At 35.0% G+C, this 27,986-nt stretch overlaps 1 protein-coding gene across 1 annotated transcript; it reads right to left on the reverse strand.

Moving 5' to 3' along the window:
• Nucleotides 1-774: 774 nt before the first annotated feature.
• RpS16 (ribosomal protein S16) lies at nucleotides 775-27,764 on the reverse strand. Its single transcript, XM_090414750.1, has 6 exons — nucleotides 27,653-27,764; nucleotides 27,497-27,542; nucleotides 18,125-18,226; nucleotides 9,736-9,832; nucleotides 5,755-5,802; nucleotides 775-973 (listed from the first exon to the last, which is right to left on the reverse strand). The coding sequence occupies exons 1-6, from the start codon at nucleotides 27,658-27,660 to the stop codon at nucleotides 828-830; spliced, it is 447 nt and encodes a 148-aa protein (XP_090270876.1). The 5' UTR covers nucleotides 27,661-27,764; the 3' UTR covers nucleotides 775-827.
• Nucleotides 27,765-27,986: the final 222 nt, after the last annotated feature.

Below are 27,986 nucleotides of genomic sequence, written 5' to 3' on the forward strand. Positions count from 1 at the left end.
ATTACCATCAACATACTTTAAGGAATTTAGGCCCTTTGGCCTGTTCTGGTTTCACTCAATATTTTTCTTGGCTGTCTCTGACTTCTCTGAAAATATAACAGGGAACCCCATGACAAAGAAAGATGTAGCCTATTAATGCAACTTCCTTGTAGAAATTGTGAACATTTGGAAGACCACAAGCAAAAGTACTTGTGGTCTTCCATGAGCTCAAATGGAAGATCGTGGATTGTTTCAACAATCCACGATTCCTGCACTCTTAAGTTATTTTATTTTGTTGTGGCAAAATAGTGATTTTGAGTTACTAGTTCAGTGCAATAAGATCACTCTGTGATGAGGGGAAAAAAAAAAAAAAAAAAAAAAAAAAAAAAAAAAAAAAAAAAAAATTCATACAATTTTTAGAACCCAGAACTATTTTTCAAAAGCTCACTCCAGATTCTAAAAATTTACGCATTAATATGAATTGCATTGACATTTCCTTAAATAAATTTCACCTTTAACCAACTTGTCCTGACCACCTTAAAATTAATTTTTACTTTACTTCATGTATATAGTCTATCTTTTCATAGCAGGTGACCATTTTTAACATAACAGGCTAGTTATGCTACAACTCTGTTTTTATTTTATTTTGAATTGTATATTGTAATTTTAGACTCAATTTTTCTGTGTAAAGGTGGAAAAACAAGAAAATTATTGTCATTTCAGCTAAGATACTAAAATAGTTCTTGTAAATATTTTCCATGTGTAAAAAAAATTAAATTTAGATAGCATAAAAAATTTCACATCACAGTTCTTTTATTTTTAATTTCCAAAAAACATAACCAAAATATCTAACGGTATGATTTTTGATAACGTGCTCTGGCACCAGGGCCACCAAATTTCTTTGGCTCACAACGACGGGGATCTGCAACTAACAGGGACCTGTCATACTGAATTAAAATGTCCTTGATTTCCTTCTTTGATGCTTCATCAACATCTAAAAAAAAAAAATATGTAAAAATATTTTAGACCAAGTAAAAAAAACAAATTCTGAATCAGGAAATTACAGACAGAACAGAACCCATAACATTCAATGGCAGGTGACCACACAAGAACATGAAGTGACCGTAAGAATTGGACTTCTGACAATGCCAAATTCTTGTTTTTCTGTGGTTCACCATATATGAAGAAAATGTGAACACAATTATTTTGTATTCTGAATTATATGTATACCATATAATTTATAATGGCTGAAACTACATGTACATTATGATGGTGCAATCAGTTATGCTACATGAAGCTTCTCCAGGTTATGCAAGGCCTTGGACTAACAGTGAGTCGACTACTAGAGTAACCAACCTATCTTAATTAAAAAACTATTGTTTTAGTTAAGATAGTAAGATTACTATATTCAACTAAAAGAACAGGCAATGGGTTTGAATTCCATTATGGATGACTATGTTCAGATAGCAGATTTTTGTTACTCAATGTGAGATCATCCTAATTACCAGAGGCTAAAAATGGTTTGAAAAGTACTGTTTGCTGGAGAAGAGTAAGGAGAACTGGTCATCACATGGTTATAATCACACGAGCTGTGCTAATTCTCTCCATAAACAGACTTTTCACAAAATGATAGGAAATATGTACGAGTTCAATTCAGTTGATACAAGGACCTTCAGTCTTTCTTTTTAGAACAGAGGAAATGGGTCTCGAGACTAAATAAAAAATACATATATTTAATGAAACCATACATGGTGGTAAATATAATTCAATTAATAACAGCAAAACTATTTGGATTCAAGGCCTTCTTAAATTAAAAACTGTACTTTGAGATCTTATCTTCAGAGGATAAAGTCATTCTCTAACTGACTCATTCTATTAATAGTTTTTTTCGTGAGATTAATCAGTCTACTAAATTGAACATTTGATTTTTCACAACAAATTCCTACAAACAATAAATGTTCACTGGAGTCATTCTTTAAATTCTTTATGAGACCTCTTCTCAAAATATAAAACTTATTAACTTCACTGGGACTATGCAGTGCTTGCTTATTTAGCATATATTTTTCCATTCATCCAGTTACATTGAGTAGTTTGCTGACTAATTTATTATAAAGTATAATTAACAAATGGAAATCTGACCATTTTCCTAATATCCGTACATTTAAAATGTTTCTACATTCTCTGACAATTATGTGAAAAAGAAGGCACCACAAAGTTTGGATTAACTAACCTTAGAAATTCTTCATTTTTAACACCGAGTCCTAGACCTACTGGGACTTAAAGAGCCCTGTGTCCTGACCATTTTTAGCTCCATTTAAAAAATTGCTGTGCAGTATTTCTATGGAATATCTAAATAATTATTTTTTGCCTTTTAGCCAGCATCTCTGACAATTAATTGGAACAAAAATTTTAATTACACATGTAGTGTGGGCTCCAGAAACAGTTTGCAAGAAATCAAATAAAAAAGTTAATTTTTTATTAGTTTCTACTTATATTTACTTCTTTAGTGTTCAAAATTCAACAAATTCAGTCAAAATATTGCTTAGATGTTACATAAATAATGAAAATATTATTGAATTAGGCCATTCAGTCTTTGAATGCAAGACATGTGACATAACTTTATACATACATTTTGGATAATATTCGGTTACCATTTAGTACCTGCAACCAACCAGGGTTGGTTATATAAGCACAATGCAAACAAAAATTGCATTATGAATGTTGAGAATGCAGATGATTAGAACACAAAAATTACTAGAAATATGTAGTAAAATAATGAAATATGAACTGTTTTATAAGTGAAGCAGCTGATGGGCAGGCATTATGATATACTAATATAAATCCCCTTTTTTTTAATTGATTAAGTCAACCATCCTCATGGATAATGAAACTGAAGATTCAAATTTAACTACAATACAGTCTGATAATGAATTTCAAGCATATATTATTATTTCTGAAAATTTTAATTTAGCGATGTAAATATACATAGATGGGATTCTAGGTTCATGTGCGATCGATGTATATTTACAGACAGGACTCAAAGAGTTAAAAGAAATCTCACTACAAGAACTACTATCTCCTACAGCCATTTTTCTGAGTCAAGCATACACTTTCTGGAGCCTAAAATAAAATCAAGTCACGACCAATCCTTATAGTCAACCTGTACCATTTATATTAAAATTTTTACTGGCTGTGACAATTGTGTTAATAACCACTATAAAGAGATTGCACCAATTTGTTTCTCTTTAAACACCGTTTCTTAAACCAAGTAGTAAACATACAAGAGTTTGAATCCAATTGTGCAATGACTTAAACTTCATTACGTTAAGAATACAGGAAATGAGATAAAAAAAAAATATATATATATATTTCAATATATTCAATGAAATACGGAGGCTGTTCAATAAGTTATAAGACTATATTTATACAGAAAACAGATTATCTTTAATCGTCATCATTTACATGGTCTTTTTTCAAAGTAACTACTGTGAGACGCGATGCATTTGTCCCAACGTTGCGTCCACTTCTTAAACACATGTGAAAGTCCGTTTTTTGAGAGTTCTTTCAAAACTGCCTCCGCAGCTTTTACACATGCTTTGTTGCTTTCGAAATGGCGACCTCTTAGTGGTTTCTTGAGCTGAGGAAACAGCCGGAAATTGCACGGTGCGAGATCAGGACTGTATGGAGGGTGTGGTAGGATATCTATGTTGTTCTTCTGCAAAATGTCCACTACACAGCAATATGTGGCCTTGCATTATCGTGGTGCAATAAGAAGCCATTCTTCAGCAATGGACGCTTCCTTTTAACATGCTGTACCATTGTCCGTAAAACATCCGCATAGCATGAGCCGTTTACAGTATTCCCGGGTTCTACAGCGTGTTGGTAAACAATACCTTCGTTTACCAACACGCTGTCAAAAAACATTATGGTCATAACTTTACCAGCCGATTTTACAGTTTTTGCTTTCTTGGGGATAGGCGAAGACGGATACTTCCATTCACTGCTTTGTTGTTTCATTGTAGGGTCATAGTGATACAACCAAGCTTCATCTGCTGTAATGATGCGTTTTTAGAAGTTGTTGCCTTCTTGTTCCGTCTTTCTTTCCATTCTGTGCACACATCCACTCGATGCTGCATTTGCTGCGGTGTCAAGAGTTAGGGAATCCATTGGACGCAAACACGCTTCAGTCGCAAATGTTTAGCAATGATTGAGTGAACGCTTCCCAAAGTAATATTCAGGACAACATGCAGCTGGCGTACTGTAATTCTGTGATCCTCCTTGATGATAACCGCTGCTGTGTTGATCATTGTCTCTGTGATGGACACTGAAGGTCTTCCCTCATGTTCAAGATCTTCCACATTTTGCCTTCCTTCCTTAAAAGTTTTATGCCAGCGAAAAACACTTGCCCTTGACATTGCTTCATCGTGGAAAGCTTCGCGTATCATGTTAAAAGTGTCCGATGCTGATTTTTGCAAGCGCACACAAAATTTAATCGCATAACGCTGTTCCAAGGACGCTTCCATTTCGACGACTGGCCGTGGCTTGCCGAAACAAGCTTGCGTTTAGTCACGTGACACTCTGGCACATCAGCCCGTATACGGCATCTATCAACCTCTTTTGTTAATACAGACAGCAACATTTCTTTATTCCACAGAAATTAATATTGTGATGAGTGGTTTCACGACAGTAAAATTAGTCTTATTACTTATTGAACAGCCCTCATATATACATGGTAAATTAATAATTACTAAACTATTTGGATCCAAGGCCTAAATTAAAAACTATACTTTGAGATCTTATCTCTAGAAGATAAAGTCATTCTCTCACTGACTCATTCTATTAATAGTTTGTTTTACATGAGTTTAATCAGTCTACTAGACTGAACATTCTGGAATCAATTCTTTATCAGGCCTCTTCTCAAAATATAAAACTTGTTAACTTTGTTGGGACTATGCAGTATTTGCTTATTTAGCAAACAACTTTCCATTCATACTGTTACACTAAATATAAATATTCTTACCTTAGACAATAAAGTAGATTATGCTCAAATCAAATTCATTGCCAGAGGTAAAGTTTCTTTTACTATTTTATAACTAGCAATGCAAAGTAAAGCTTTTCATTAAAGTCACTTGTTCCGATAAAATTTAATATCACCAGTGTCCCCGAGACAGAAGAGAAAACTTTTCAAGTTGTGTGTTTTTTTTAAAATGTTACAATAGGACATCTACTTAATATTTCCTTTTATTTACTGTTTACTTGTTGACAACCTCATTTTTCCACTTCAAGGATTCACCAAGAGGAAAAGGGAATCTTCCTAAGATTCCCTTTTCAGAATCCTCTATTCATATATTCGAACTATCAAGTTTTCTTAAACTTCCTGAAACAAAATTCTCTGGTCTGTGTTCTCAAAACTACCATTCTCACAAATGTCTTATGCTCCTGCAAATGGCTTGAATGAAAGTAAAATTAAGAAATTTAAGTAGGAATTGAAGCAGTGAATTTCATTATTCATCTAGCTACAGAACTTTTGTTGTGTATTGGACATTTTTGCAAAGTGCACTTATTAATTATGCATTTTTATTAATTTTACTTCCAAGGGAGGTGGCCTTACATTTCCAGCATAATTTTCTTGACCATTCTTTAATGGTTTCAACAGTCACTATCTTTTATTTTGCTGAAACTAATAACACACACTTTTACAATAAAACAAAGTGCTATCAAACACTAAACATTTTAAATTTCATTTCAATCAACATTATAAGTTAAAATACTTACATTTTTGGTAATAAGCTACCAAAGCTTTAGAAATTGCTTGTCTGATAGCTGAAAAGAAATTATTACAATTATTATAATACTAATAACAATTTTATAATAATAAAATTGTCAATTCTCCTTTAAATTAGAATATTCAAGACAATAACTATAAAAATGTTGCAATGAATTATTTATTGTCTGACTGGCCAAGTAATTTAAACAGCAATAACTTCATTTGAAACAATCTGATAGTTCAAATGATTTTAGTGAAATTTCTAAATACTAGTGGTTTTCTGTCAAAATACAAATGGATCAAAATTCTTTTCATAAAATGTAAATGTAACAGGGCTGAAGCTATATAATTAGGAATCATCCACATATCCAGATATTAAATAGTTTGACTAACACAACAAAAATAAATTGGATCTACTCCAATCCTTTTATCCATTTTCACATCTGGTCTATTTTTATTATATACTTATGCTCAACTTTATCATCATCATCATCAAATTCCTGCCATGTACCCTCAAGGGATGTACAGGATATTAGGATACTACTAAGAAAAACTTACATCGATAATATTCCTCCAAATCAATCTGTTATCTGTCAAGACTCCAATTATCAGATATTTCTATCTTCTAAGGCACTTTTTACTCATGCATCAATCCACCCATATCTCGGTCTTCTTCCTGCCAACTTGTTTTGCTAATCTTTCCTCTCCCATTCCGTTTAAGTGACCATACCACCTGAGATTAGCTCCTAACACATTCCTGGATGCCAACAATGTCAAATTCTTTCCTAATATCTCACTTGTAATATGACATTGCCATTGATGCCACCTGTTCACGCCCCTAATCTTTCTCAGGACTCTCGTATCTACGGTCTCTACTCTTTGGTCAAGTGTTTTACTTGTAACCCAACTCTCAAATCCATAAGTTAAAATTGGTTTGAACACTGTCGTGTATACAGCTAATTTAGTGTTTTGACTAAAATTTCTCTTATTCAATATAAATACAGTTGACTTCCTACCATACCAGCTATGTTGATTCTGTTGTCTATTTCAATATTCAATTTACCATCTTCACTAAAAATCATGCCTAAGTACCTGAAATGTTTTACTTGTTCTATAGGTTCTCCATTCACAATGCAGTTGATATTTTCAATGCTTCTGCCTATTTTCTTTGTTTCTGTCTTGTTATTGCTGATCTTCGTACCTTATCTATTACAACAGTTATTCAATTTAGCCAGGAAAACTTGTAGTAGCAGATTTATTTAGAAGTGTAACATCATTTGCATAAAGTAAAGAGCTGTGATTAACACCTCCAATTTTGATAAAGTTTTGGGCACTCTGTTGTCTGCTGCAAGCTACTTATTCTGTGGTTTGGAGAAAGGTGGAAAATAACGATGTACTAATTTACTGTGCCTTCTATTATACACTAACATAATTCCTTGTTTTATTAACAAGAAGAAAGGAAACTGATCGCTCCCATATATATCATGGGATATATATGGGATAACAACACCTCTGTGTTGCTATCCTTGTGGTATACCTCTGTCCTTGAGATATACCACAAAGTAAGGCCTCACAAGGCTTTAAAACAAGTCTCATGCAGACGGTTATGTTTCTGCAGGAGACCCAGACAACATCTAATGTTAGATAATCTACAACAATTCCACCATAGGAAGTTGTATTTGTAGGATGCAACTGGCTTCCAGTTTTATATTTATGAGGTTCTGCTTTTATTGTCTTGGTTTCCCCTTGTCAGAGAATTGTGGATGGATGGCCAGTGTCATCTCTTCCTTCTCTGGAAAGATATCCAAGTAATCATTAAATTCTACTTGGGGGGGGGGGGGGGGGGGGGGAGAAAGAGTACCTAATGTCCTGCACAGAGTCGGATTTGAAACAATCTGCACAGGGTATCTATTCCATCTATTAACAGATTCTGGAGGTATGCCATTCTTCTGTGTGTGTGTGTGAGAGAGATTTTTTGAACTAGCAGGTTTAGATGTAGTGGAATCATTTTTGTTGTATTTTCAGAATCCATATACAGTGGTATCTCGCTAATCTGAACCCTCCAGTAATCCAAACTGCGTTTTGTAAGAAAAAAAGGTTTTATTTATTACGTATTATTATTTATATTTAATCATTATTATTTTTAACTATTATATATTTTATTAACGAGCCTGTGTAGCTCAGTGGATGTGGCGTTTGCACACCACCGCGCTAGGCCGCACGAAGGAAGTCTTGGTTTCGAGTCTAGTCGGCGACTAGAGGAAATTTTTCTAAGCCTTTTTTCGACCGGTTCCCGAGTTAGTCGATCTCTGGCACGGGCAAGCAGGTTTTTCCTCCCGGAAACTCGGGTTTTTCGTCCTGTAAACTCAAGAAAATCGACCGTAGAACCCACATTATTTCAGACATTAAATATATTGTGTTAGGGTTAGAGACCACGAGATGGCGGCACATTTGAGCCGTCTCTCTTCACTGCGTACCGCTTAATTAGTGATAGCCTTGGGCCATCTGCCTCTGATTGGGTACCAGTGGAGATTGAACTGCCCACTCAGTCTCCAAAAAGTTAGATAGGGCTAAATGGCCTCGCCTACTCCCGTATATACGGGAATAAAAAGGCATTAGCTGATTTTTTTTATTTTTTTTTTTATATTTTATTATTATTACAGTGCAGTATTTTTTTCACACTGTCAATTGTACGGTTATACTGGAGGCCTATTTTGATGTATCGTATGTTCACGTTTGCTTTTTTATACTGTACAGTACATACTGTATTGTCGGCATGAATCACAAATATACACAAAAGGAGAAAATTCAAAACATGCATAATTTGGTTAAAAATATAAATTCAGATGTTGAAATTTCATAAACTGATGTTACAGAATGGATTACAGGTAGAACCGAAAGTGAATTCGAAATCAAATCAGATGCTGAAATTATAAATATGACGCTACAGAATGGATTAGAAGACGATGAAGAACTCGAAGAAAAAAAAAAGTAATACATGAAGAGGCAGCTGACAGTTTAAATGTGTGTATAGAATGTGCTAAGCAGAATGGTATGCCATTCCACAAAATTTGGTTGCTAATGCAGCTCCGAGAAGAATCATCCGAAAAAAGTTTAGCTTTCAAGAAGCAAAAGAAAATCAGCGACTTTTTTACAAAGAAATAAAAAAATAAATTTTTTTTTTTTGTGTTATCTTGTGAAACTTTTTTTGTGTTGTGTACAAGAAAGTGATATTTTTATGCAAATTAAGTTACATATACTGAAATATGCAATTTTATTAAATCAGAATCCTCAACAATACAGGTACATATAAATTAAAATTTTTTACTAAAATAAACTTGTGTACTGTATTATTTTTTGTTTTACATTACAGTACAGTAGCTTTTTTCCTCTAAGTTACTTCATTTATTTACAGAATTAAATTGATGTACCATTAGAATCTGGTTATTTTTGTCTTAAACACTAGTTATTGTTGTCTCTTGGGAGAAAATTCGCTAATCCGAATGAACATGGTTTTTATTAGTTTCGATTAGTGAGACACCACTGTACATCAAGAATCAGACCACTGATCCTTGCAGGCAAGCCTGCCCGCCAAATGATACTGCCTTGTGCTGAAGTAGGGTCAAAGGTAGTGGGAGAATACCTAGATCCCACTAATACTCTGGAAAATAGGACAGTAAAAAGAAGAATATAAGAATGGGAGGGGAGGGGGAGAAGAGAATGAAAGGGTCCAGCACCACTGTGTGTGTAGAAGGGATCATATCTCCAACCCCACATGAAAAGAAAATTAATGTCAACTGATTTCTTGTGTTAAAAATTTCATTCAGGCAGGCACTTTTTTGCGATTTCTACAAGGTTGAAAAAACCCACAGTATATTAGTACTCAAAGCGCAAGTAATTTTTTTAAAAGTTTTAAAATTAAGATATTTTATAAACAAATCAAATAACTGTTCTGAAGATGCAGAAATACAAAACAGTAATGAGCTTACCATAAATTTGTGCTACATGACCACCACCTTTTACTCTCACTCTGATATCAACTCCTGAAAATCTTTCCTTACCCAGCAAAAGAACAGGCTCAAGAAGCTATAATTAAAAACCAATTTAAAAATTTGAATTTAAATTAATGTATTCAATAAGTACCTGTTGATCTCTTACTAAGATGTAGAAAGTGTTATTAATGCTTATTTATGCAGAAAATTTTAAGAATTATGCAAACATAAAAAGAAACAATTTAACCACTTGTAAGAGACATTACAAAATATGTAAGGTGCATAATAATAAAGTACAAAAGAAATTCTTATTCTTGCAACTAGATAACATATAATCCTTAATGTCTGATTAGCTAACATTAATTTATGCACAATGATTTGCATAATACATGATTCATGCATAATTCTATAAGGAATAAATTTCAAATTGATGCAATTATTAAATCTTGCTCTAATATTCTAGATAATTCAGAAGAAACCAATGAAAGTATCTGAGTGGTATTAACTATGTCCTGGACCAATATCAAGTTTAAAAACAAAAGTTAGATGCCACTATTTGAAAGAACCTGTACTTGTTTATTGTTCATTGGTTCTTACATTTATCCCATGAACGGTAGGTAGGTACTATTAAGTAGTTACAAGCAATTTATGTTTAGAACCTCAGATGTACTTTGCAGAAGACACAAATCCTTTAAATACATACAGACATTCTCAGACTTGGTGTTATAACAATTTATTATGATCTGTTTCCTAAAGCAAAACAAAGTTCTGATAAAACTTATTTCAGTGGGTGTAGTATCCGCTCCCATCACTTCCAAGTAGTTACCATACAAGTTCCTCAGTAAGTTTGAATTACGTCCATTTGCAAGAAACCAAGCTTGTATTCTGGTTCCATGCAGTTGACTTACCATTAAAATAAACTACTTAAAAAAATCCAACGAGAGCCCCATTGGCAGTATCACTCTAAAAATTTGCTTCAATAAACGATTTTTGTGGTTCCCCCATAAGCACTTCAGTGTATCTTCAATACATTATGAGAATGAATATAATCATTGAAATTGGTAGGATGAAGATGTTGGACAATTTCAACTTTAGAGTGTGTATCTGATCATTTCTAGTGACAAAATTATTATTATTACTGTATGAACAGCTCTATGGAGTCTGAAGACTCCGTCACTGTGAGAGTCCCAAACTATCCATAGAAAGTATCATACCTCTTAAACCCATTCCATTCATTTACCACTCTCCAAGCAAAAAATCTAGTCTTTATATTACTAACTACACTCTTAATCAAGTTCTATGGATAAACTCTTGTTCTGCCCCTCCAGCCAAGTGCTGAAACACTTCCCTTGTATCAATACTATAGATCCTTTAAGGAACTTGACTGTTTCTATCATATCCCATCTTTTTCACATATCAACCAATTTCTACAACCCACAAACCCTCTATCTAACCTAAAAAGGAGCATTCCACAGACCACTCACCATCTTGGTCAATTGCCCCTGGATCCTTCTCCACTACTTTGTTATTCCCAAGAAACAGGTGACCGGATCAGAGCACAATAAACCAGATGTGGATGCATCAAGGCCCTATAAACAGGAATAACTTCCTTATCTCTACTTGTGTTCTTCAATATCCAATAAGACGGTGTTCAAGCCAATGTTGACTATGGATCTGAGAGCAGAGTTCAGAGAAAGATTAGGCAGTTAATAGATGGCATCACTATTTAGTCTTGAGCAGGATAAAATTGAATTTCATATTGAAAAGAATGACATGTAAGAAAGTTTTAAAACGAATAAAAGTTGAGCAGCTCTCAGATGTGAACCGTAGACTAAAATACACAAAGATTATTGAAGAAAAAATGAAAGAGTTTGAGAACAGGAATCAACCCGTGGAGATTCAGTGGCAAGCTCTGAAGAAAACATTGATTGATTCTGCCAGAGAGGCATGTGGTGAGGTTCTCTGCAAGGATAAAAAAATCACAACTCCCTGGTGGACGCAGGAAGTTAAATAGGCAGTGAAGGAAAAGAAGAAAGCATATCAAAAGTTCCTGTCAAATAAGTCGGCTTGTGCTCTTAGAGAATATCAGAGACAAATGCAAGAATGCTAAACACTGTGTAAAACTAGCTAAACAAAAGTCATGGGAGGACTTTGGCAAGAATATAGAAAATAAATATCAAGAAGGTGGCAAAATATTCTGGAGGTTGTTGAAGAAGCTTAGGAATAGAGGAAAGAGTGCTGTAAAAGGAGTTAGAAATGATAAAGGTGACATGAAAACGGAACAAAAAGATATCCTTGAAGTATGGAGTAATTACTTTGAAAAACTGCTAAATGAAACAAGCAGTGATGACAGCAAAGTGATAAAAAACACTGACGAGGCATGCAGTCAGGAATCCATATCCATACTTGAAGTAGAAAAAGCCATCAAAGGGTTGAAATGTGGAAAGGCAGCAGGAGTAGATGATATTCGACCAGAAATGCTGAAATATGGTGGTATAAGAGTCTTACAGTGGCTGCACTGCATAGTTCAGAAAACCTGGAGAGAGGGATGAATTCCCAATGATTGGAGTAGAGCTCTCATAGTACCCATATATAAAAAGGGAAATAAAACTGAATGTGAGAATTACAGAGGTATTTCCCTACTGAGAGTTCCTGGCAAGATCTATGCAAGTATACTTGAGAAACGGTTGAGAAGAATTGTGGAAGAAAGGTTTGGTGAAGAACAAGCTGGATTCAGGCCAAATAGAGGCTGTCAGGATCAGATCTTCACTTTACGACAAATAGTTGAGAAAGCATGGGAATATAACAGAGATCTGTATTTAAGTTTTGTTGATTTGGAAAAGGCATATGACAAGGTTCCAAGAGAGAAGCTATTCAATACGCTACAGTTATATGGTGTTAATGGGGCATTATAGCAAGCAATACTTAGTCTTTATTTGAGTTGTAAGTCAGCAGTTAGAATTGAAGGAAGTACATTATCCCATCTGTTATTCATTATCTATATGGATCACATTATGAAGGAAAGTGGTATTAAACATGATATCAAAATTGGAGATGTTAATGTCAGCTCTTTACTTTATGCGGATGATGTTATACTTGTAAATAAATCCACTACAAGTCTGCAGGATTCTCTGACTAAATTGAGTAGCTGTTGTAATAGATATGGTATGAAAGTCAGCAATAAAAAGACAAAGACAATGAAAATAGGCAGAATCATTGAAAATGTCAACTGTATTGTGAATGGAGAACCTGTGGAACAAGTGAAACATTTCAGCTACTTAGGCACAATTTTTACTGAAGATGGTAAATTAAATATAGAAATAGACAACAGAATCAGCAAAGCTGGTATGGTAGGAAGTCAATTGAATAAATTCATATGGAATAAGAGAGAAATTAGTCAGAACACTAAATTAGCTGTATACAAGACAGTGTTCAAACCAGTTTTAACTTATGGATCTGAGAGCTGGGTCAGAAGTAAAACACTTGACCAAAGACTAGTGACCGCAGATACGAGAGTCCTGAGAAAGATTATAGGCGTGAACACATGGCATCAATGGCAGTATCATATTAAAAATGAGGATATTAGGAAAGAACTTGACATTGTCAACATCCAGGAATGCGTTAGCAGAGCTAATCTCAGGTGGTATGGTCACTTAAACAGACTGGTCAAAGAAAGATTAGCAAAACAAGTGTTCTCTATCAGGTTGGCAGCAAAACGACCCAGAGGAAGACCAAGATATAGGTGGATTGATACGGTACAAAGTACCTTATATGATAGAATATAAGATCTGATAATGTTGGAGTCTTGACAAGTAATAGACTGATTTGGAGGAAAATTGTAGATAGGAAGTTAGTAATGATGTAATTTTTTTCATGTAGTACTATCATATCCTGTACACCCCTTGAGGGTACATGGCAGGAATTTGATGATGATGATAGATGGCATCAGCTGAAGAATCATTAAAATCCAGGATTTCAGAAGGAACTTGACAATGTCAGTATTCAGAGATGTGTGAGTAGAGATAATCTCAGTTGGTCACTTAAACAAAATGGAATTAGAATAGTTAGTAAGTTTTTTTTTTTTTTTTTTTTTTTTGCTAAGATGTCAAGAAAAAGACCCAGAGGAAGACAAAGTTCTAACTGGACTGATACAGCAAGAAGTGCCTTAGAAGGCATTTCTGATATACTGGAGTCTTGAGAGATAACATTAATTTGGAGAAAACTGTCGATAGGAAATTAGTAACACTTAACTTTTTCACATAGTATTATCCTAATATCCTACCCGAGGGTACATATCAGGAATTTGATGATAGTTTTGGTTTAGGTAACAGCATATTCTCTAAGAATCAGATTTTATTTGTGCATATTATTCAACTAACACGTACCCATTTTGATAAGTTATCATTCTGGTGTATGCAGCATGGAACTTAATGCTACAAGGATATCTAAGGTCATACCGCATCAATACCTGTCATAGCAGTACACAAGGTGGTAACTATCGGATGAAGAAGCTTGAGTACATGAGGAGGAGGTACTAAAGCTGTTAAATAAACTGAACATGAATTCAACAATAGGGACTGATGGGATATCAGCAAGTGAAAAGAATGTATGATGATCACATTGCACAAATGATCTAGAACTCACTGGATACTGCAAAGTATCCAGTTATCAATAGGTCGACTTATTGACCTATCAGTATCTTTGGAAAACTGGCAAAGATTTTGCATACAAAAATACGTTGACAGAAAATCTATACTTTGCAACGAACAGTATGAGCTAAACAAGGGAAAGGGGTTATGATCTGTACACCATGACATGTGTGGACTTTGCTAAAGCTTTTGACATGATTAAGCCATGTTGTTAAGAATGTTAAAGGCTTTAGGATGGGATTATAAACTACTAGTGGATAAGAGGTTGACTGATTGACATATCAAATAGTGGTGAGTGTCGGGAATGTCTGCAAGATCTAAGTTGACCACTGATCCCCAGGGATCAGTCCTTGGTCCACTATATAACAATGGATCAAGGACTGATCGTTACAATATTTATATTAATGAGATTGGGAAGGATTGATAGGTGATCCACAACTGTTGTGATGATGCAAAGATAGACAGTATAATCAGGAATTGTGTAAACAAAGATAAGTAAGAATAAAGTCACTTTGCCTCTTTACAAGGTTTTGATATAACATTGACTAATGTGTGCAGATCCAGTTTCAGTGTTTCTGAAGTGATGCAGACACAATTGATAGGATGCAAAGTAGTGTTAAAGATATTGCAACTGTGGAATGTAGATTGAGGAGAGTAAGAATATGGACCACAGATTTCTGAGACATGAAGGATACTAGCAGAGGAAATTTTTCATTTTATGGAAGGTGGAGACCAGACAGCAGAGTATTCCATGGAACTTAATAGGCATTTCTCTCATAGTGGTGCACGAATTCAAGAGAAGATGCATTGTGAAAATGTGGCCTCCAATGGGTCCCTGACTCCCTGCTGTAATAGTAATATAATAAGAGAAACACTTATCACATGTGATACTTTATTTGCTTCATGACAGAAAACAACAAATCAGTTAATTTGGTTTAAATTAATATTTTAAATTTAATTTTTTAAAAAAGTAAAAACTCATCCAGTTATGTTAGTCCAAAACAACAGTTTCAAATTATCAGGGCCTCGTGTGATAAAAATATAGCAGTAACTATGCTATACAGATTATACACCAATTCAAACTTATGATAGCTGATCCTTTTAAAATCATGCTTGCCTCACAGGCTGATGCAAGTTCTCCCCTCCTCTTCCCCAAGAGCAGAACTGGTTCTCTGGAATAAATATCTTCAAAACTAGTTATTCTAGCCATTTAAAAGAAGTTATTACTAAGCAATTAGAAATAATGTTATGAAGAAGCTGATGCCCAGGAGTAATCTTCCTTGCATCCATTAACACACTTGGTGGTAATTTATTCACTGATTTGTACACACCAAACTTTTAAAAGAGCAGAATATTCTTTTTATTATTGCATGGGAACCCCCATGGAATATTAAGACTTGCTGAGGTGAATCTACAATAAGCACACAATATTTTACATCTTGAATTCAATGAAACACTAACCACCCATTCCACTTATTCATCACTCTCCAAAAAAGTAGTCCTCATGCTTGATAACCAAACTCTTAATTTACAGATAATCCCTTGTTCTGCCCTCTCTAGCAGAGTGCCAAAAAATCTATTCTACATAAAATCCTTTTGGCAACTTAAATGTTTCTATCAACTATTGGGTGGGCAAATAAGTTCGTTCGGTTTTCAGAGTGGAATGAAACACATTTTATTTAATATATAATACATACCAGTCAGTTATATATATATATATATATATATATATATATATATAATACATACCAGTCAGTTATATATATATATATATATATATATAGACCCTCTTTATCAATAACCTCTTGCCATATGTCCACCAACTTCATTATGCCGGGTTCATAAAACTCCTGAGGTTTACTGACGAAAAATTGATCCAGGTGTCATTTGATAGCTTCCTCATTAGCAAAGGTTTTCCCATTCAGAGAATTCTGCAACGATCAGAATAAGTAGTAATTGGAAGGTGCCAGGTCCGGTGAATACAGAGGATGTGGCAAAACATCCCAGCCAAGACGTAATAATTTACTCCGGGTTGTTAACGATGTGTGGGGTCTGCCATTGTCGTGGTGAAAGACAACTCCTTTCCGATTTGCTAATTCAGGACGTTTTGTGCTAATTGCACGGGCCAGTCGCGTTAACTGTGAGCAATAGACAGTTGAATCAATCGTTCTGCCTGACTGTAACACCTCGTAGTGGACAACACCTTTATAATCCCACCACACACAGAGAGCATGATCTTCTTTGGGTGCAATCCCGCTTTCGAGGTTGTTTGCTCTTGTGCCCCCATGATCTTTTACATACCATGTCATCGTACACGACCCATTTTTCAACTCCATCATCCTCAGTTCCATCCATGGCATTGCTGATTCCACATTTCTTGAAGGACTTCACAACCACCTCTTGCTTGACTTCATTCCACGAGTTTAGAACAATTTGCATACCTCAGTAATGGTTGTTTTTTTTCACTCTTCCTGTTGGTATCAAGTTATTATCTGCTTTTTGCATTCATTTATTCCATTCTTCTTTCATCAGAGTTTGAAGGGCTTGCTGATAGAAATATCTAATGGCTGTAGCTGAATAACTGCTAGCTGTGTTCGCAAATCGCTGCAACCTTTTTTTTTTTTGTCATTTCTGTTAAATGTGCTTGGAACTGATCAAACACGAGCAGAGCTGGCCTCCTGAAGAGCCCTCCAGGTCTTCTGGACCAAATCTTTGCAAACCAAATAGCCATGATCTCTTCATTCATCCATCCGTTCTCATGAACTTGGACAACGCCAGGTGGTATGCTCTCTTTAGGATACATTTTCATCTTAAAAATTAGTACAGGAGGCAGTTTGGTAACATCTGCACAGCATGAAAGGACAGTAGTATAGTCTTTTCATGACCACTTGTTTTGACCCCTTTTATATCAACAGTTGTTGGAAGGCATCACCCATGTTTGCAATCTGACTTGGTTCAAAAGCATATTTTTTCTGAAGTTTTATGACATAGGAATAAAACTGTTGCATTTTATCCTCGTAAGCTGGTGGCATTTTCTGGGCTAACTTGGTTCGTGTTGGCCAACCCTTCTCTTCTCATGAAGTTGAAACACCATTTTGCCTTTCCTGTGAAATCAACACTATTCATTTCTCTTGCAAACCTTTTTGCCACATATTGAATAAGCTTGGTTGATGCACATATCCCACTCTGGCACTAATCCATAATCCAAGTCTTAAGCCTCTGCTCCTCTCTTCTTTTTTGGCACCTTCAGTAGTTGTTCTTCCTATTTTCTCCACTCTCTAATCATACACTCAGTGGGAGGAGGTCCAAACTGTCTCTCTGAAGCTTTATTTCCATGTTCTTTTGCATAATTGATGACTTTTAACTTGAATTTTGAAGAATATTACAATCTTTTTTTTTTATTTTTGGACATTTTCATGGGCTAGTGCTCAAAATATTGTTAATCCACTAACTTACCCCACCAACGAATTTCAGATGGATGAATGATTTCAATCGACAGAGTTAACAAAGGCTGATGATTGGCAGAAGCCTGTTCAGGGGACAAGGTACCAGCAGTTTTCGTCACGGCAACCAGTTACCCCCGTGTATAAGATGACCCCTAATTTTTGGTCTAAAAATTTTAGAAAAAATATCGTATACATGGAAAAATACGGTACTTAATTTATGAAGCATTACCATCTTCACTAAGCACAAGAGAATCAAACCAAAATTAACTAGAAAATATTTCTTGAACTTACTTTATACTTCAAGACCTGGGGTTCCAACATATCTAGTGGCCGTCCATTTACTTTTATCAAACCATTTCCTCTCTTACAATATGCTACAGCTGTGGCAGTTTTCTAAAGAAAATCATTTTCTAAAATTCAAATTTCATAGAATAAAAGTAATTTATTCAAGCACAACACTATATTAACAGCTAGTAGTTTATGAAACAATCTGAATAAGAAAAGTTTCTCTTTATTTTCCTACCTTTACTCAAGGGCTGCCTTATTTTAGATATTGCAACTGTTCCATCAGGATGAGAAAGAGGTGAAACACACCAGAGCATGAATTTTGCCGAACAACCTTGACAAGAGATCAGAAAGCTTCACAGCCATCTGAGTTGAAGGTAAGCTTAGTGCATCTGGTCTATAATGTCTGCTTTATTTGTTGACTTTTTTTTTTTTTTTTTTCCAGTTATGGACCGTAGGGTTAGAGTTTGCTTTGGCATTTGTTGAAAAATCAAGACTTTGGTAAGGATCACAAATTTTGAGTGATATCAGGAATCAAGGCACCCATATCCCAGAAAGAATCATTTCAATTACACAGTCCCAGATTAAATAAGTTAAATTCTACAAATGTTACATAACGAATTTTATGCAAGTCCGATTTAACCACGTCACCTGTTACCACACCCTATTGCTTTCATGTTGAAAGCAATAGGCTGTGATAACAGGTGACGATAGTTCAGTAACATGTTTTAAAAGTTATTTGTCAGTCATTCACAGGATGCAATTATTAATTCAAAGTAAGTATACATAGCATGAAATAAATATAAAAATAGTACAAATAATATAAAATAAATAGAAAAAAAAATTAATTTGGTTGTTCAACCTTCTGTACGAAGGTATCAAGATATAAATGAACAGCTTCTCTTCATAAACCACTCAAGAACAAGTCAAAAACATCATTTATTGTGCTTTTGAACTTTTAAGACCATGATCCATCTTCCAATTGCTTTGACAACTTTCATACTGACACCAGAGCTCTTCAGAAGCATCATGTTCACAAGTTTTGCATGCACACACATAAGAAGGGGAACTTATGACAAGAACTCAATAACGCATCACAGTATAAATAACACCAAGAAGAAAAAATGAATTTATTCATAATTACTGATATTTTGCTGGTTTTCTACTTAGCATCTTCAGAGCAAATTATAACTGACAAACACACAGCACTGAACTAAATAATTGTGGAAGCAATTCTTGTAATGAAACAGCACTAATGCCCTTATGAAACTATGGATATCTGGCCCTCTATGGGTCAGATAACCATAAAGTTAATTCAAAAAGGTTAGGCTATGATCTCAGAATGACTATCTCCCAGATCTCTGGAAAATTAATGCAACCATACTTGAGGTTGAGGAGTGCTTTATAGTTGATGCTGATTCTAGAAAGTCTCCCATACCTGTAGCAACTTATATGTAATACTGATGTCTTTTATCTAATCCTATGTGAAGAACTATCAAAGTATGGTCTGCAATTACTGACCTGCCATATAGATGATCACACAAATTTTTGTGTTATTCAAGGCAAATGTTAACGGATCTACCAGTCTGTCGAAAGTAGGCCAAACTGCAGACACAAGGAACTTTATACACTCCAGGATGTGCAAGAGGATAAAGGTGATCTTTACAACAAATGAAGGTAGCTAGCTGAATCATATTTGCAATTCTGTTTCAGTTACAATTTGAATTATTTCCACAATTACATAGTTTAGTGCTGTGTGCTTGTCGGTTATAATTTGTGCTTTGAAGATGGATAAAAAACCAGTGGAATATTAGTAACTTCCATAAATTTTTTCTTCTCTTGATGTTAATTTTATTATGCTATTATGAATAATCAATGACACCTAAGCCCTTCCATGCTGTGCATTTTAGTAAAAGTGCGATACCTTTTGACTACTTGTATATCGAAAATATGACCTGCATTACTTCAACCGTGATATCTCTTCTGGGTCTGGCTCTCACTGATGAAACCTCAAAGGTCAAAACCGGTCTGAGTAGTAGCCTTCCCATAATGCTTACACTTGGATAAAGGATGAAACCACGAATATAATTTCTTGGTATCTTTAATTTATAGTATAACTAAGAAATAAAAAACTTTCTCCTTAAACACTGCTGTTCAAACCATGAAGTCTATCACTATAATATTTATGGCTATTTTGCCAATTTTCTTAGAGAGTATAAAACACAGATAAATGAAAAATATGGAAGGACTAATTTTTGACATACCTTTGTAGAATGTTCGAGGTTGTCAACTTTTGGAGCAGGGTCCATAACTCCTATCTCAAATCTTTATTCATTATATTTCATCTTTCTCCTTTTTCTAAAAATTTTTTGTCCATCCTTGATAATTTGGCTTTTAGTTTACATATCTGAGATTTTTCACATTATCTGCTCCCCCCCTCCGTTATATAATTTTTATCGTTATACTCTTGATGCTGCTAAAAAAAAAAAGACAACCTTGAGCATCCTACAAAGGTATGTCAAAAATTATTCCTCCCATATTTTTTGTTTATCTAGTCTTTAAAATATCATTAATATCCTAAATAAATTGGAGTAAAAAAAAAGTAAGTCAATGAAGTAATAAAGGGGTACTCCTTAAGAAAATACGCAAATAGCCCAAAATGTTATTAATTTTAGAGGAGTAACATGGAAAATTTCAAGAAATATTTAATATTATCACTCTTATACAACCCATGTTTCAGCACCATAACACAGAGAAACATAATACTGTAGATTTTTAAGTTTGTTTTTACTAATATTCTGCTTTCTACACTTTCCATAATTTTTACCACCCTGAAGTCACTCCTAATCTTCTACTCACTTCATTCCTCATTGCACCAATAAAGGAGTTCATTTCACCCACATCATTTGTGAATAAGACCAAATCACCATAATCCAGATCAGATATGCTAAGATTCTTAGACTACTTTAATCCCCAATCCTTCCCTTGCTCATCACAAACCAATTACAACTAAATCTTTTACAAATTTTGCTTAACTGAATCAAGTCCTTTTAAAGTTAAACACACAATCATAGTTTTCTAAACATTTTTCCAGAATTTGCATCACTGAAAATATTTAGTCTATTGCTTCTTCCCTTTCCAAATTCACACTTGTTTGTCATCCAAGTGAATTCCTTTATTCTGCTGAATATAATAATGCAGAGGATCTTACATGGAACAGACAAGCAAATTCCCCAGTAATTCTCACACGCTCTACATAATCTTGTCTTAAAAATGGACTATCATATCATAGCCAGAGATTTATAATTATGCCAGCTGGCGAGTAACTTCAGAATTTTTTGTTTAAATGTTGAGCCCACATGAGAGATTGGTTAATCAACTATAGAATGTTAGTACCATAAATGGGTAGTGGGCTGGGAAAGAGAAACTTGTTTACATTTGATTTAAAAGCAGGTATATTGTATTTCTTGAGAAATGCACAAGGAATGAGATTGTTGCACAATACAGCAGTACTCTGCGACCACAGATGCGAGACCCCTTGACACTTCTGCACATGACAGAAGGCAAATCCATTCCGATAATAGGGTAATCAATGCATTTTGTGAGATGAGTGTTTAATGAAAATTCTAGTTTTTAAAGTGGTAACTATTTTGATTATACAACAGTTGGAAAATTTTATGTATAAAGCACGTGATTTTGCATGTTGGTGATGAATTTGTACATTGCTTTATTTCTTTCTCCTCTTCAACATGAATTGACTCTTCCTGGCACATTGCCAGCTGAGGTTCTCATATCTGTGGTCAGACAAGAACTGATGAAGGAGGAGGAGGCAAAGAAACTTGTTCTGTGGGTTGAGTCATACTGTGATATCTATAGAACACACATTGCAGCAATCAAATACAATGTGAGAGTGGGTGGAATCAGTTGGTAAGAGATGGGTTAGTAATCAATCTGAGTGCCCTTTTCTATATGGATTCAAGTAATTTTAGGGAGCTCTTAAAGACCCACCCCAAATGTGAGAGCAATATTCATTAGCTGGGCAAATTTGTGATCTGTATAAGGCTAACAGCTGTTCAGAGGCTTGATGTCAAGATGATTTCAAGAAGAGAAATCCCATCTTGTCTAGAGAATTGAGTATTGTGAAGGACACTAATGGAAGAAAGGGTTTTCTTTTTAGTGGAAAATAAAGGTTATCTAAACCCCATTGGTGGATGGCCTGAAGATCAGAACTGAGGACAATGGAAGTTGATTCTATGTGAGTTGAGATGATTTGTGTAGAGTAAGGTTTGTGAAATGAAAGGGAGGAGTGCAATGAACAAACTGAATATTTTTATTTAATAAAAAAGAACTTTCTAAATAATTTTTTTTAAGTTTAAGAAAATGCAGAAGACTATGTGTAATCTTCTACAGGAAGATTACAATAGATTTTTTGTAGTTTTAATATTAATTAATGCAAGATGTTACCTGAGGTGCAGAGATATAAGGCTATGTACTATATTGGTGGAGCTGTACTTCAGGAAGCAGATGAGATTCGAGATCTTAGAGTGATAGTAGAGAGGACTAAAGTTCTCCCAGAATGTGCAGTCTTTGCACACTGAAGGTTGTGCAAAGGCTGCACATCGTATTGCTGCTGTGATAAAAAAGTAAATTGACATGCAGGGATGAGGAGATGCCTCTATAAGGCATTGGTCTTACCACACTGACCATTTTTCTCAAATTTGGTCACCCAGTTTTCATCATTGTGATGTGCAAACACTACAGAGGGTCCAAAGCAACATCAAGAGTATTGGTTATGCAGAGTAGTTGAGAGAATGTGGATTACAGAGATTGGTGGATAGGAGGAAAAAGAGGAGATATGATAGAGACCTTCAAGTTAGTTAAGGGATTCTACCAGATTAATACAGAAGGAATTGGATGGATGGTAAGAACTAGAGGTCATCACTGTAAGTTGTATGAATATGTGGTGAAGAAAGATGTGAGGACAGTTTACCTGAAGAGTTGTTGGTGATTGGAATGCTGGGAGTGTAAATAATTTTAAAGTTCATTATATAATAGATATGTTGCTGGTTGAGTGAGCCTCAAACAATAAGTCGGATTCAGTGGAGGTTATTACTCTAATAATAATGGGATAGTATAAAGCGTCAGGACAGTGGTGGGCCTAACAAGCTTTTGCACTTTATGCACACTAGTACCAGAAGCATTCAGAATGGGGGAGGGAGTATTATTGATGACAGCTGATGAACTACAACCAAACACAATTCTAATTGATAAACTGCAGAACATGGAGACTGATATAGAGTTGGTGAGATGGATAGAGAAATAGAATAGTTTATTCAGGAGCAGTCCAGAAGAAGGCATGCCACAGGGCTCTGTTCATGGGCCACTAGTGTTTAATTTGTATGTTAATGATATAAGAAAGGATCTGAGAGAAACTGTTTTGTTGTTTGCTGACAATGCAAAGTTGAATAGAGCAATGGTTAATGCAGATGCTAAACGTTTGGAGGATGATCTCAATATACTGGCAGTCTGGACAAAGGAGAATGGATATCAGTTTAATATGGCAAAGTGTAAGATTATGCATTTTTGGGCGAAAAGATTACCAGCTGTATACCACATTGATGGAACTGCACCAGTGTTGTGGTATCACAAATGAATGCCCTAGTGGCACAATCAACAAGCGGTGTAAGCAATGCACAGGAAGAGCATGAAGAATCACAGGCATAGCAAAAATGCCACTATTCCGCATCCTTCATGGTGCATAATCATCACACCACCAAAGCAAGCATCACAGCAACAAATTTTTCTTTTCACAAAAACAATTCTGTTTGCCCCAATGACTGGGAATTTGCATGCATTTGCAAATGATGTGTGTGGTAGTGTCCCTACCTGCAAAAATTTGAAGTAAATTTTTTCTCCCCGCTAAAAAAAAATCCTCCTCTTTGCAATTCACTTTCGTGCAAACCACACTCTAATATACCAACTTTTCTAATTTTTATGAATTATTGAAATATCTAGGAACTTATGGGACAAACTGTACTTCAAAGACAAGAAATGGAATATTTATCAATGCAAGAAGCAAAGTGAACATTGTGAAAGGGTGGCAATAATAAGAAATGTGTCAATTTTTAGAGACATCATCCTGAAAGTAACAATAGTAAGGTTAGGTAGATCTGTGATATGTATTCAGTTAACACCAGATAAAGTAAAAGAGAACACTTAATTTCTTATAGCCCAAAGAGAACACACTTACACAGTCAGTCGGCTACATTCCCCAGACAGAAAGAACAAACAGATAGATGGTACAGCTATTGTAAACTGATAATTTAAATTTCATTTTTAATATGTTGGCTGATAGGCCAGTAGCAAAACATCTACAGCACACAGCCCTGGTTTGAGTGTAACTGTGTTGAATACTTAATAGTTTAAATGTTTTACAAAGAAAGATGGGGAACCTATTTTGCTTTCTTATTCAATTTGTATATTTTCTCTTTCCTTTTGAAATCATCAGCATGTATAGTAAAGGTTGCATAATTCAAATCTGATGAGGGGATGGGACTTACCAATAGTAAGTAACATTAGAGCTAATCACATCAAAATTTAACGATGCAATTTTTTGAGTTTTGCAAGTAGGACTATACCATCAACAAATGGATATAGGGAAGTATTAGATTTGCAAATTTTTTGTGCTCCAATATATTCTGAGTGGTTGTACACAATATGGTTTGAGCTTTTTTAAATTCTGTTTTGGTTTATTAGATTATGAGATTCAGTTGTTGGCGAAATGCCTGGCAGATAGTGTGACAGAAGTGAAAGAAGAGAGATGCAAGGGAAGAGAAAGTGAAAATAACACTCTCTCACAGATTCACCAAGTTCATCAGCAAACTAAATATTTCCTATATCAATAATTTATGTACAAATTAAACAGCAATGGTCCCAACACCGAACCTTGTGGTACACCACCACCAAAAGAACCAACATGATAGAAGCATATAAATTATTACAGGGGGTTTTATAGGGCTGACAATGTAGATTTAACAGTATATGACAGAAAGGGAGAGAGAGAAAGAAAAACTCGTATACAATTTCACTGGTGAAATTGTTATGAGTGTGGTTAAAAAGGGTGTCAGCCTGTTTTTGCCTTGATTCTGCTCCTCCATATACCACTTTTTCATATTTGTCCAGCAGCCATCCTTTTATCTGCTCAACCAGTGTCATATCAATCTCCATTTGTTCTAATTTGCATAACAGTTCCATGTGGTATTCTGTCTAATGCCTTTGCAAAATCACTGTGTAGCCATTTCTTTTATCCAACTCTGCTGTCACTATTATAAAAAGTCAGTAAATTATTAAGGCCCATTCTTGAATTCTCTTTTCAACCAATTTTCAAAGTACTTTTACCACCACTCCTCAGATAATGATTGAAGATGATGTAGAGATCATGCACAAAGACAGAGACCAGAAGTATGGACAAAGGTAAATAAATGACTTCCAGTTTCATGCAGTCAAGTGTAAGGTGATATACTTTGGCAAGAGATCATGAGCTGTGTACTATATGGATGGAACTGAACTGCAGAAGACTTGGAGGGGGGGGGGGTGATTGTGGACATATTGCGAACATAACCGAAATAGCACATCAGATTACATGGTTGTAATGTGATTATTATTATTCGCGACACCTCCAAGGAGTCCGAAGACTCATCATGGGAGGACACCTATTGTACAACTTTCCATCTCCACCACTACACCGATCCTCTACTACCAATCATCCACATCAGCGCCATCTACCACCACCACAGCTAGTATTTTTTGTCTGTAAATTGCGTGTGTTCTGAAGGGCCGATTTGTCTGTATGGAGAATGAAAAACCAGTTTCCAGGAGAAAAAACCCTGCTACCTCCGTATGAGATCGGCTAACTCACCTTCGATTGAAAAAGTCCATATAAAGATTCCTCCCGTTATGACGAGACTCGAACTTCGGCCTTTTCAAATAGAATGGCGCAATATACTGCCGTTCTTCCAATTATGTTACGGAGGCACTCAAATGTGATGTTTAACCAGGGATTAGAGAGGTTACTGCTTCCCTATATAATAAAGCTTTAATAAGGCTACATTTGGACTACTGAACACACAGATCTGGACACCCAGTTTCTGTGGGGAGATGATCCAGAGGCAAGTAACAAATACTGGCAGATATATGAAATGCTCCCTATGAGAATAGAATGATCTGTGTTTTATTCTGTAATGTGTCTTGTAGGAAGTTTTCTATTTCTTCTTTGTCAGCTGTTGAAGTAGGTGAATAGACTTCTATTATTTTTATTGTTACCGATTTTCCATTTTTAATTTTAGTGTTCCTAGTCGTTCAGAATGGATTGTGCAAGAAATGATATTTTTAGTTAGCTTTTCATTTATAATGAAGCCAACTCCTCCAGCCCTTGTAGCATTATCTGCAGTTCCCAGGAATATTTGGTTACAATTGTTCCATTTTGATGTTCCTTCAAAGCTTCTTCAGGTTTTACAAATAGCAAGGACATAAAACTTTACATTTTGCATTTCTTGAAACAGGAAATCAATATGGGAGTCAGAAGACAGAGTTCAAGTGGTCTGTGAGCTTCAAAAACTAGCTGAGACAAAAAAGAACCAACATGATAGAAGCATACAAATTATTATAGGGGTTTTATAGGGCTGACACTGTAGACTTAACAGTACGACAGAAAAACTCATACAATTTCACTGATGAAATTGTGTATGAGTGTGGTTATGAAGGGTGTCAGATTTTTTTTGCTTGGAGGATGGCGAATGGGTTGCCAGAGGTGGTTTGTGAGTGCTTCAACAGTGAATGGGTTAAGGAGAGGTATAATAGTTTTTGTGTAAATAATGGATCTCCCGCAACGAGTCGTCTGCCTCCATAATAATGAGTAAGAACCTAGGTGCGATGTTTATATAGCAATACTGAGGTATTGTGATAATGCAACAGTGGAAAACAGACAATAGTGGTAGAAATTTCTAGTGTAATCAATGTATACTACGGAAAAAGGCACATGCACAAATATGGCGCCCCTACACTGTTAGGCTTAACCACATGGCATAAATGTACTATTATTATTAGCATTAATATGGACCCCTCCAAGTATTCCAAAGACTCATCGAAGGAGGGTACCAACTCCATAACTAAAAGTACTTTCCTGTAAGAAAATAGCTTTTTTTCCCCCTCTTTAAATGCTTTTGTAAAATCCTTTTAAAAATAACCTTTTCATATCCTTTGTAAAAATACAAAAACTATGTAATAAGTTATATGGTAATACGAAAGCGCATTTTTTAAACTAAATCCAATAGGATATATATATATATATATGTACGAATAACTGAGCAAAAAAGTTACCTTCCTTCCGAAAACTTGCACGGACGAAACAGCTTCTTTAGGAATTCTATAAATTAAATATGGTAAATATTATATTATATTATATTATATACAAGTAAAGATGCACTATTGTACAAAAATTGCTACAATATGATATCACAACATAAATATACGTACGTAGTCATTTCAATCCAACAACTTGCTAACAATACACACACAAGTAAAGCAAAACCAAAAGAAACTCACTCCCGATTATGCATGCGTTGATAGTGAAGAAACGTTTTAGCACTAGGTGGACTACTTAAATCTTTTCAACATGAAATAACGAGGAAAAGAGCCTAAAAGGCGTCAATATACGTATATATGATACTGAGCATAAACCATATCCAAAAGGAGGATAATAAAAATTAAATAAATTCTTTATCGCTTCTTCATTTCCGAAAGGAGCAAATGCTTATCTAACACTCAATCCTATAATCTTAACACTATAATTCTAACCCTGTAGGTTAGA

The sequence above is a fragment of the Typopeltis vanoorti genome, chromosome 25, assembly GCF_054136105.1.
Source record: "Typopeltis vanoorti isolate ZY-2024b chromosome 25, IOZ_Tvanoo_1.0, whole genome shotgun sequence".
NCBI classification, from domain to species: domain Eukaryota; kingdom Metazoa; phylum Arthropoda; class Arachnida; order Uropygi; family Thelyphonidae; genus Typopeltis; species Typopeltis vanoorti.

What these genes read in the sequence shown, in the direction of transcription:
- RpS16 (XM_090414750.1), bottom strand. An exon ending in TGCAAGTTTTCGGAAGGAAG is followed by an intron (nt 18,227 to 27,496) that starts GTAACTTTTTTG and finishes GATTTTCTTTAG; the next exon opens with AAAACTGCCACAGCTGTAGC. An exon ending in CCCAGGTCTTGAAGTATAAA is followed by an intron (nt 9,833 to 18,124) that starts GTAAGTTCAAGA and finishes TTTTAATTATAG; the next exon opens with CTTCTTGAGCCTGTTCTTTT.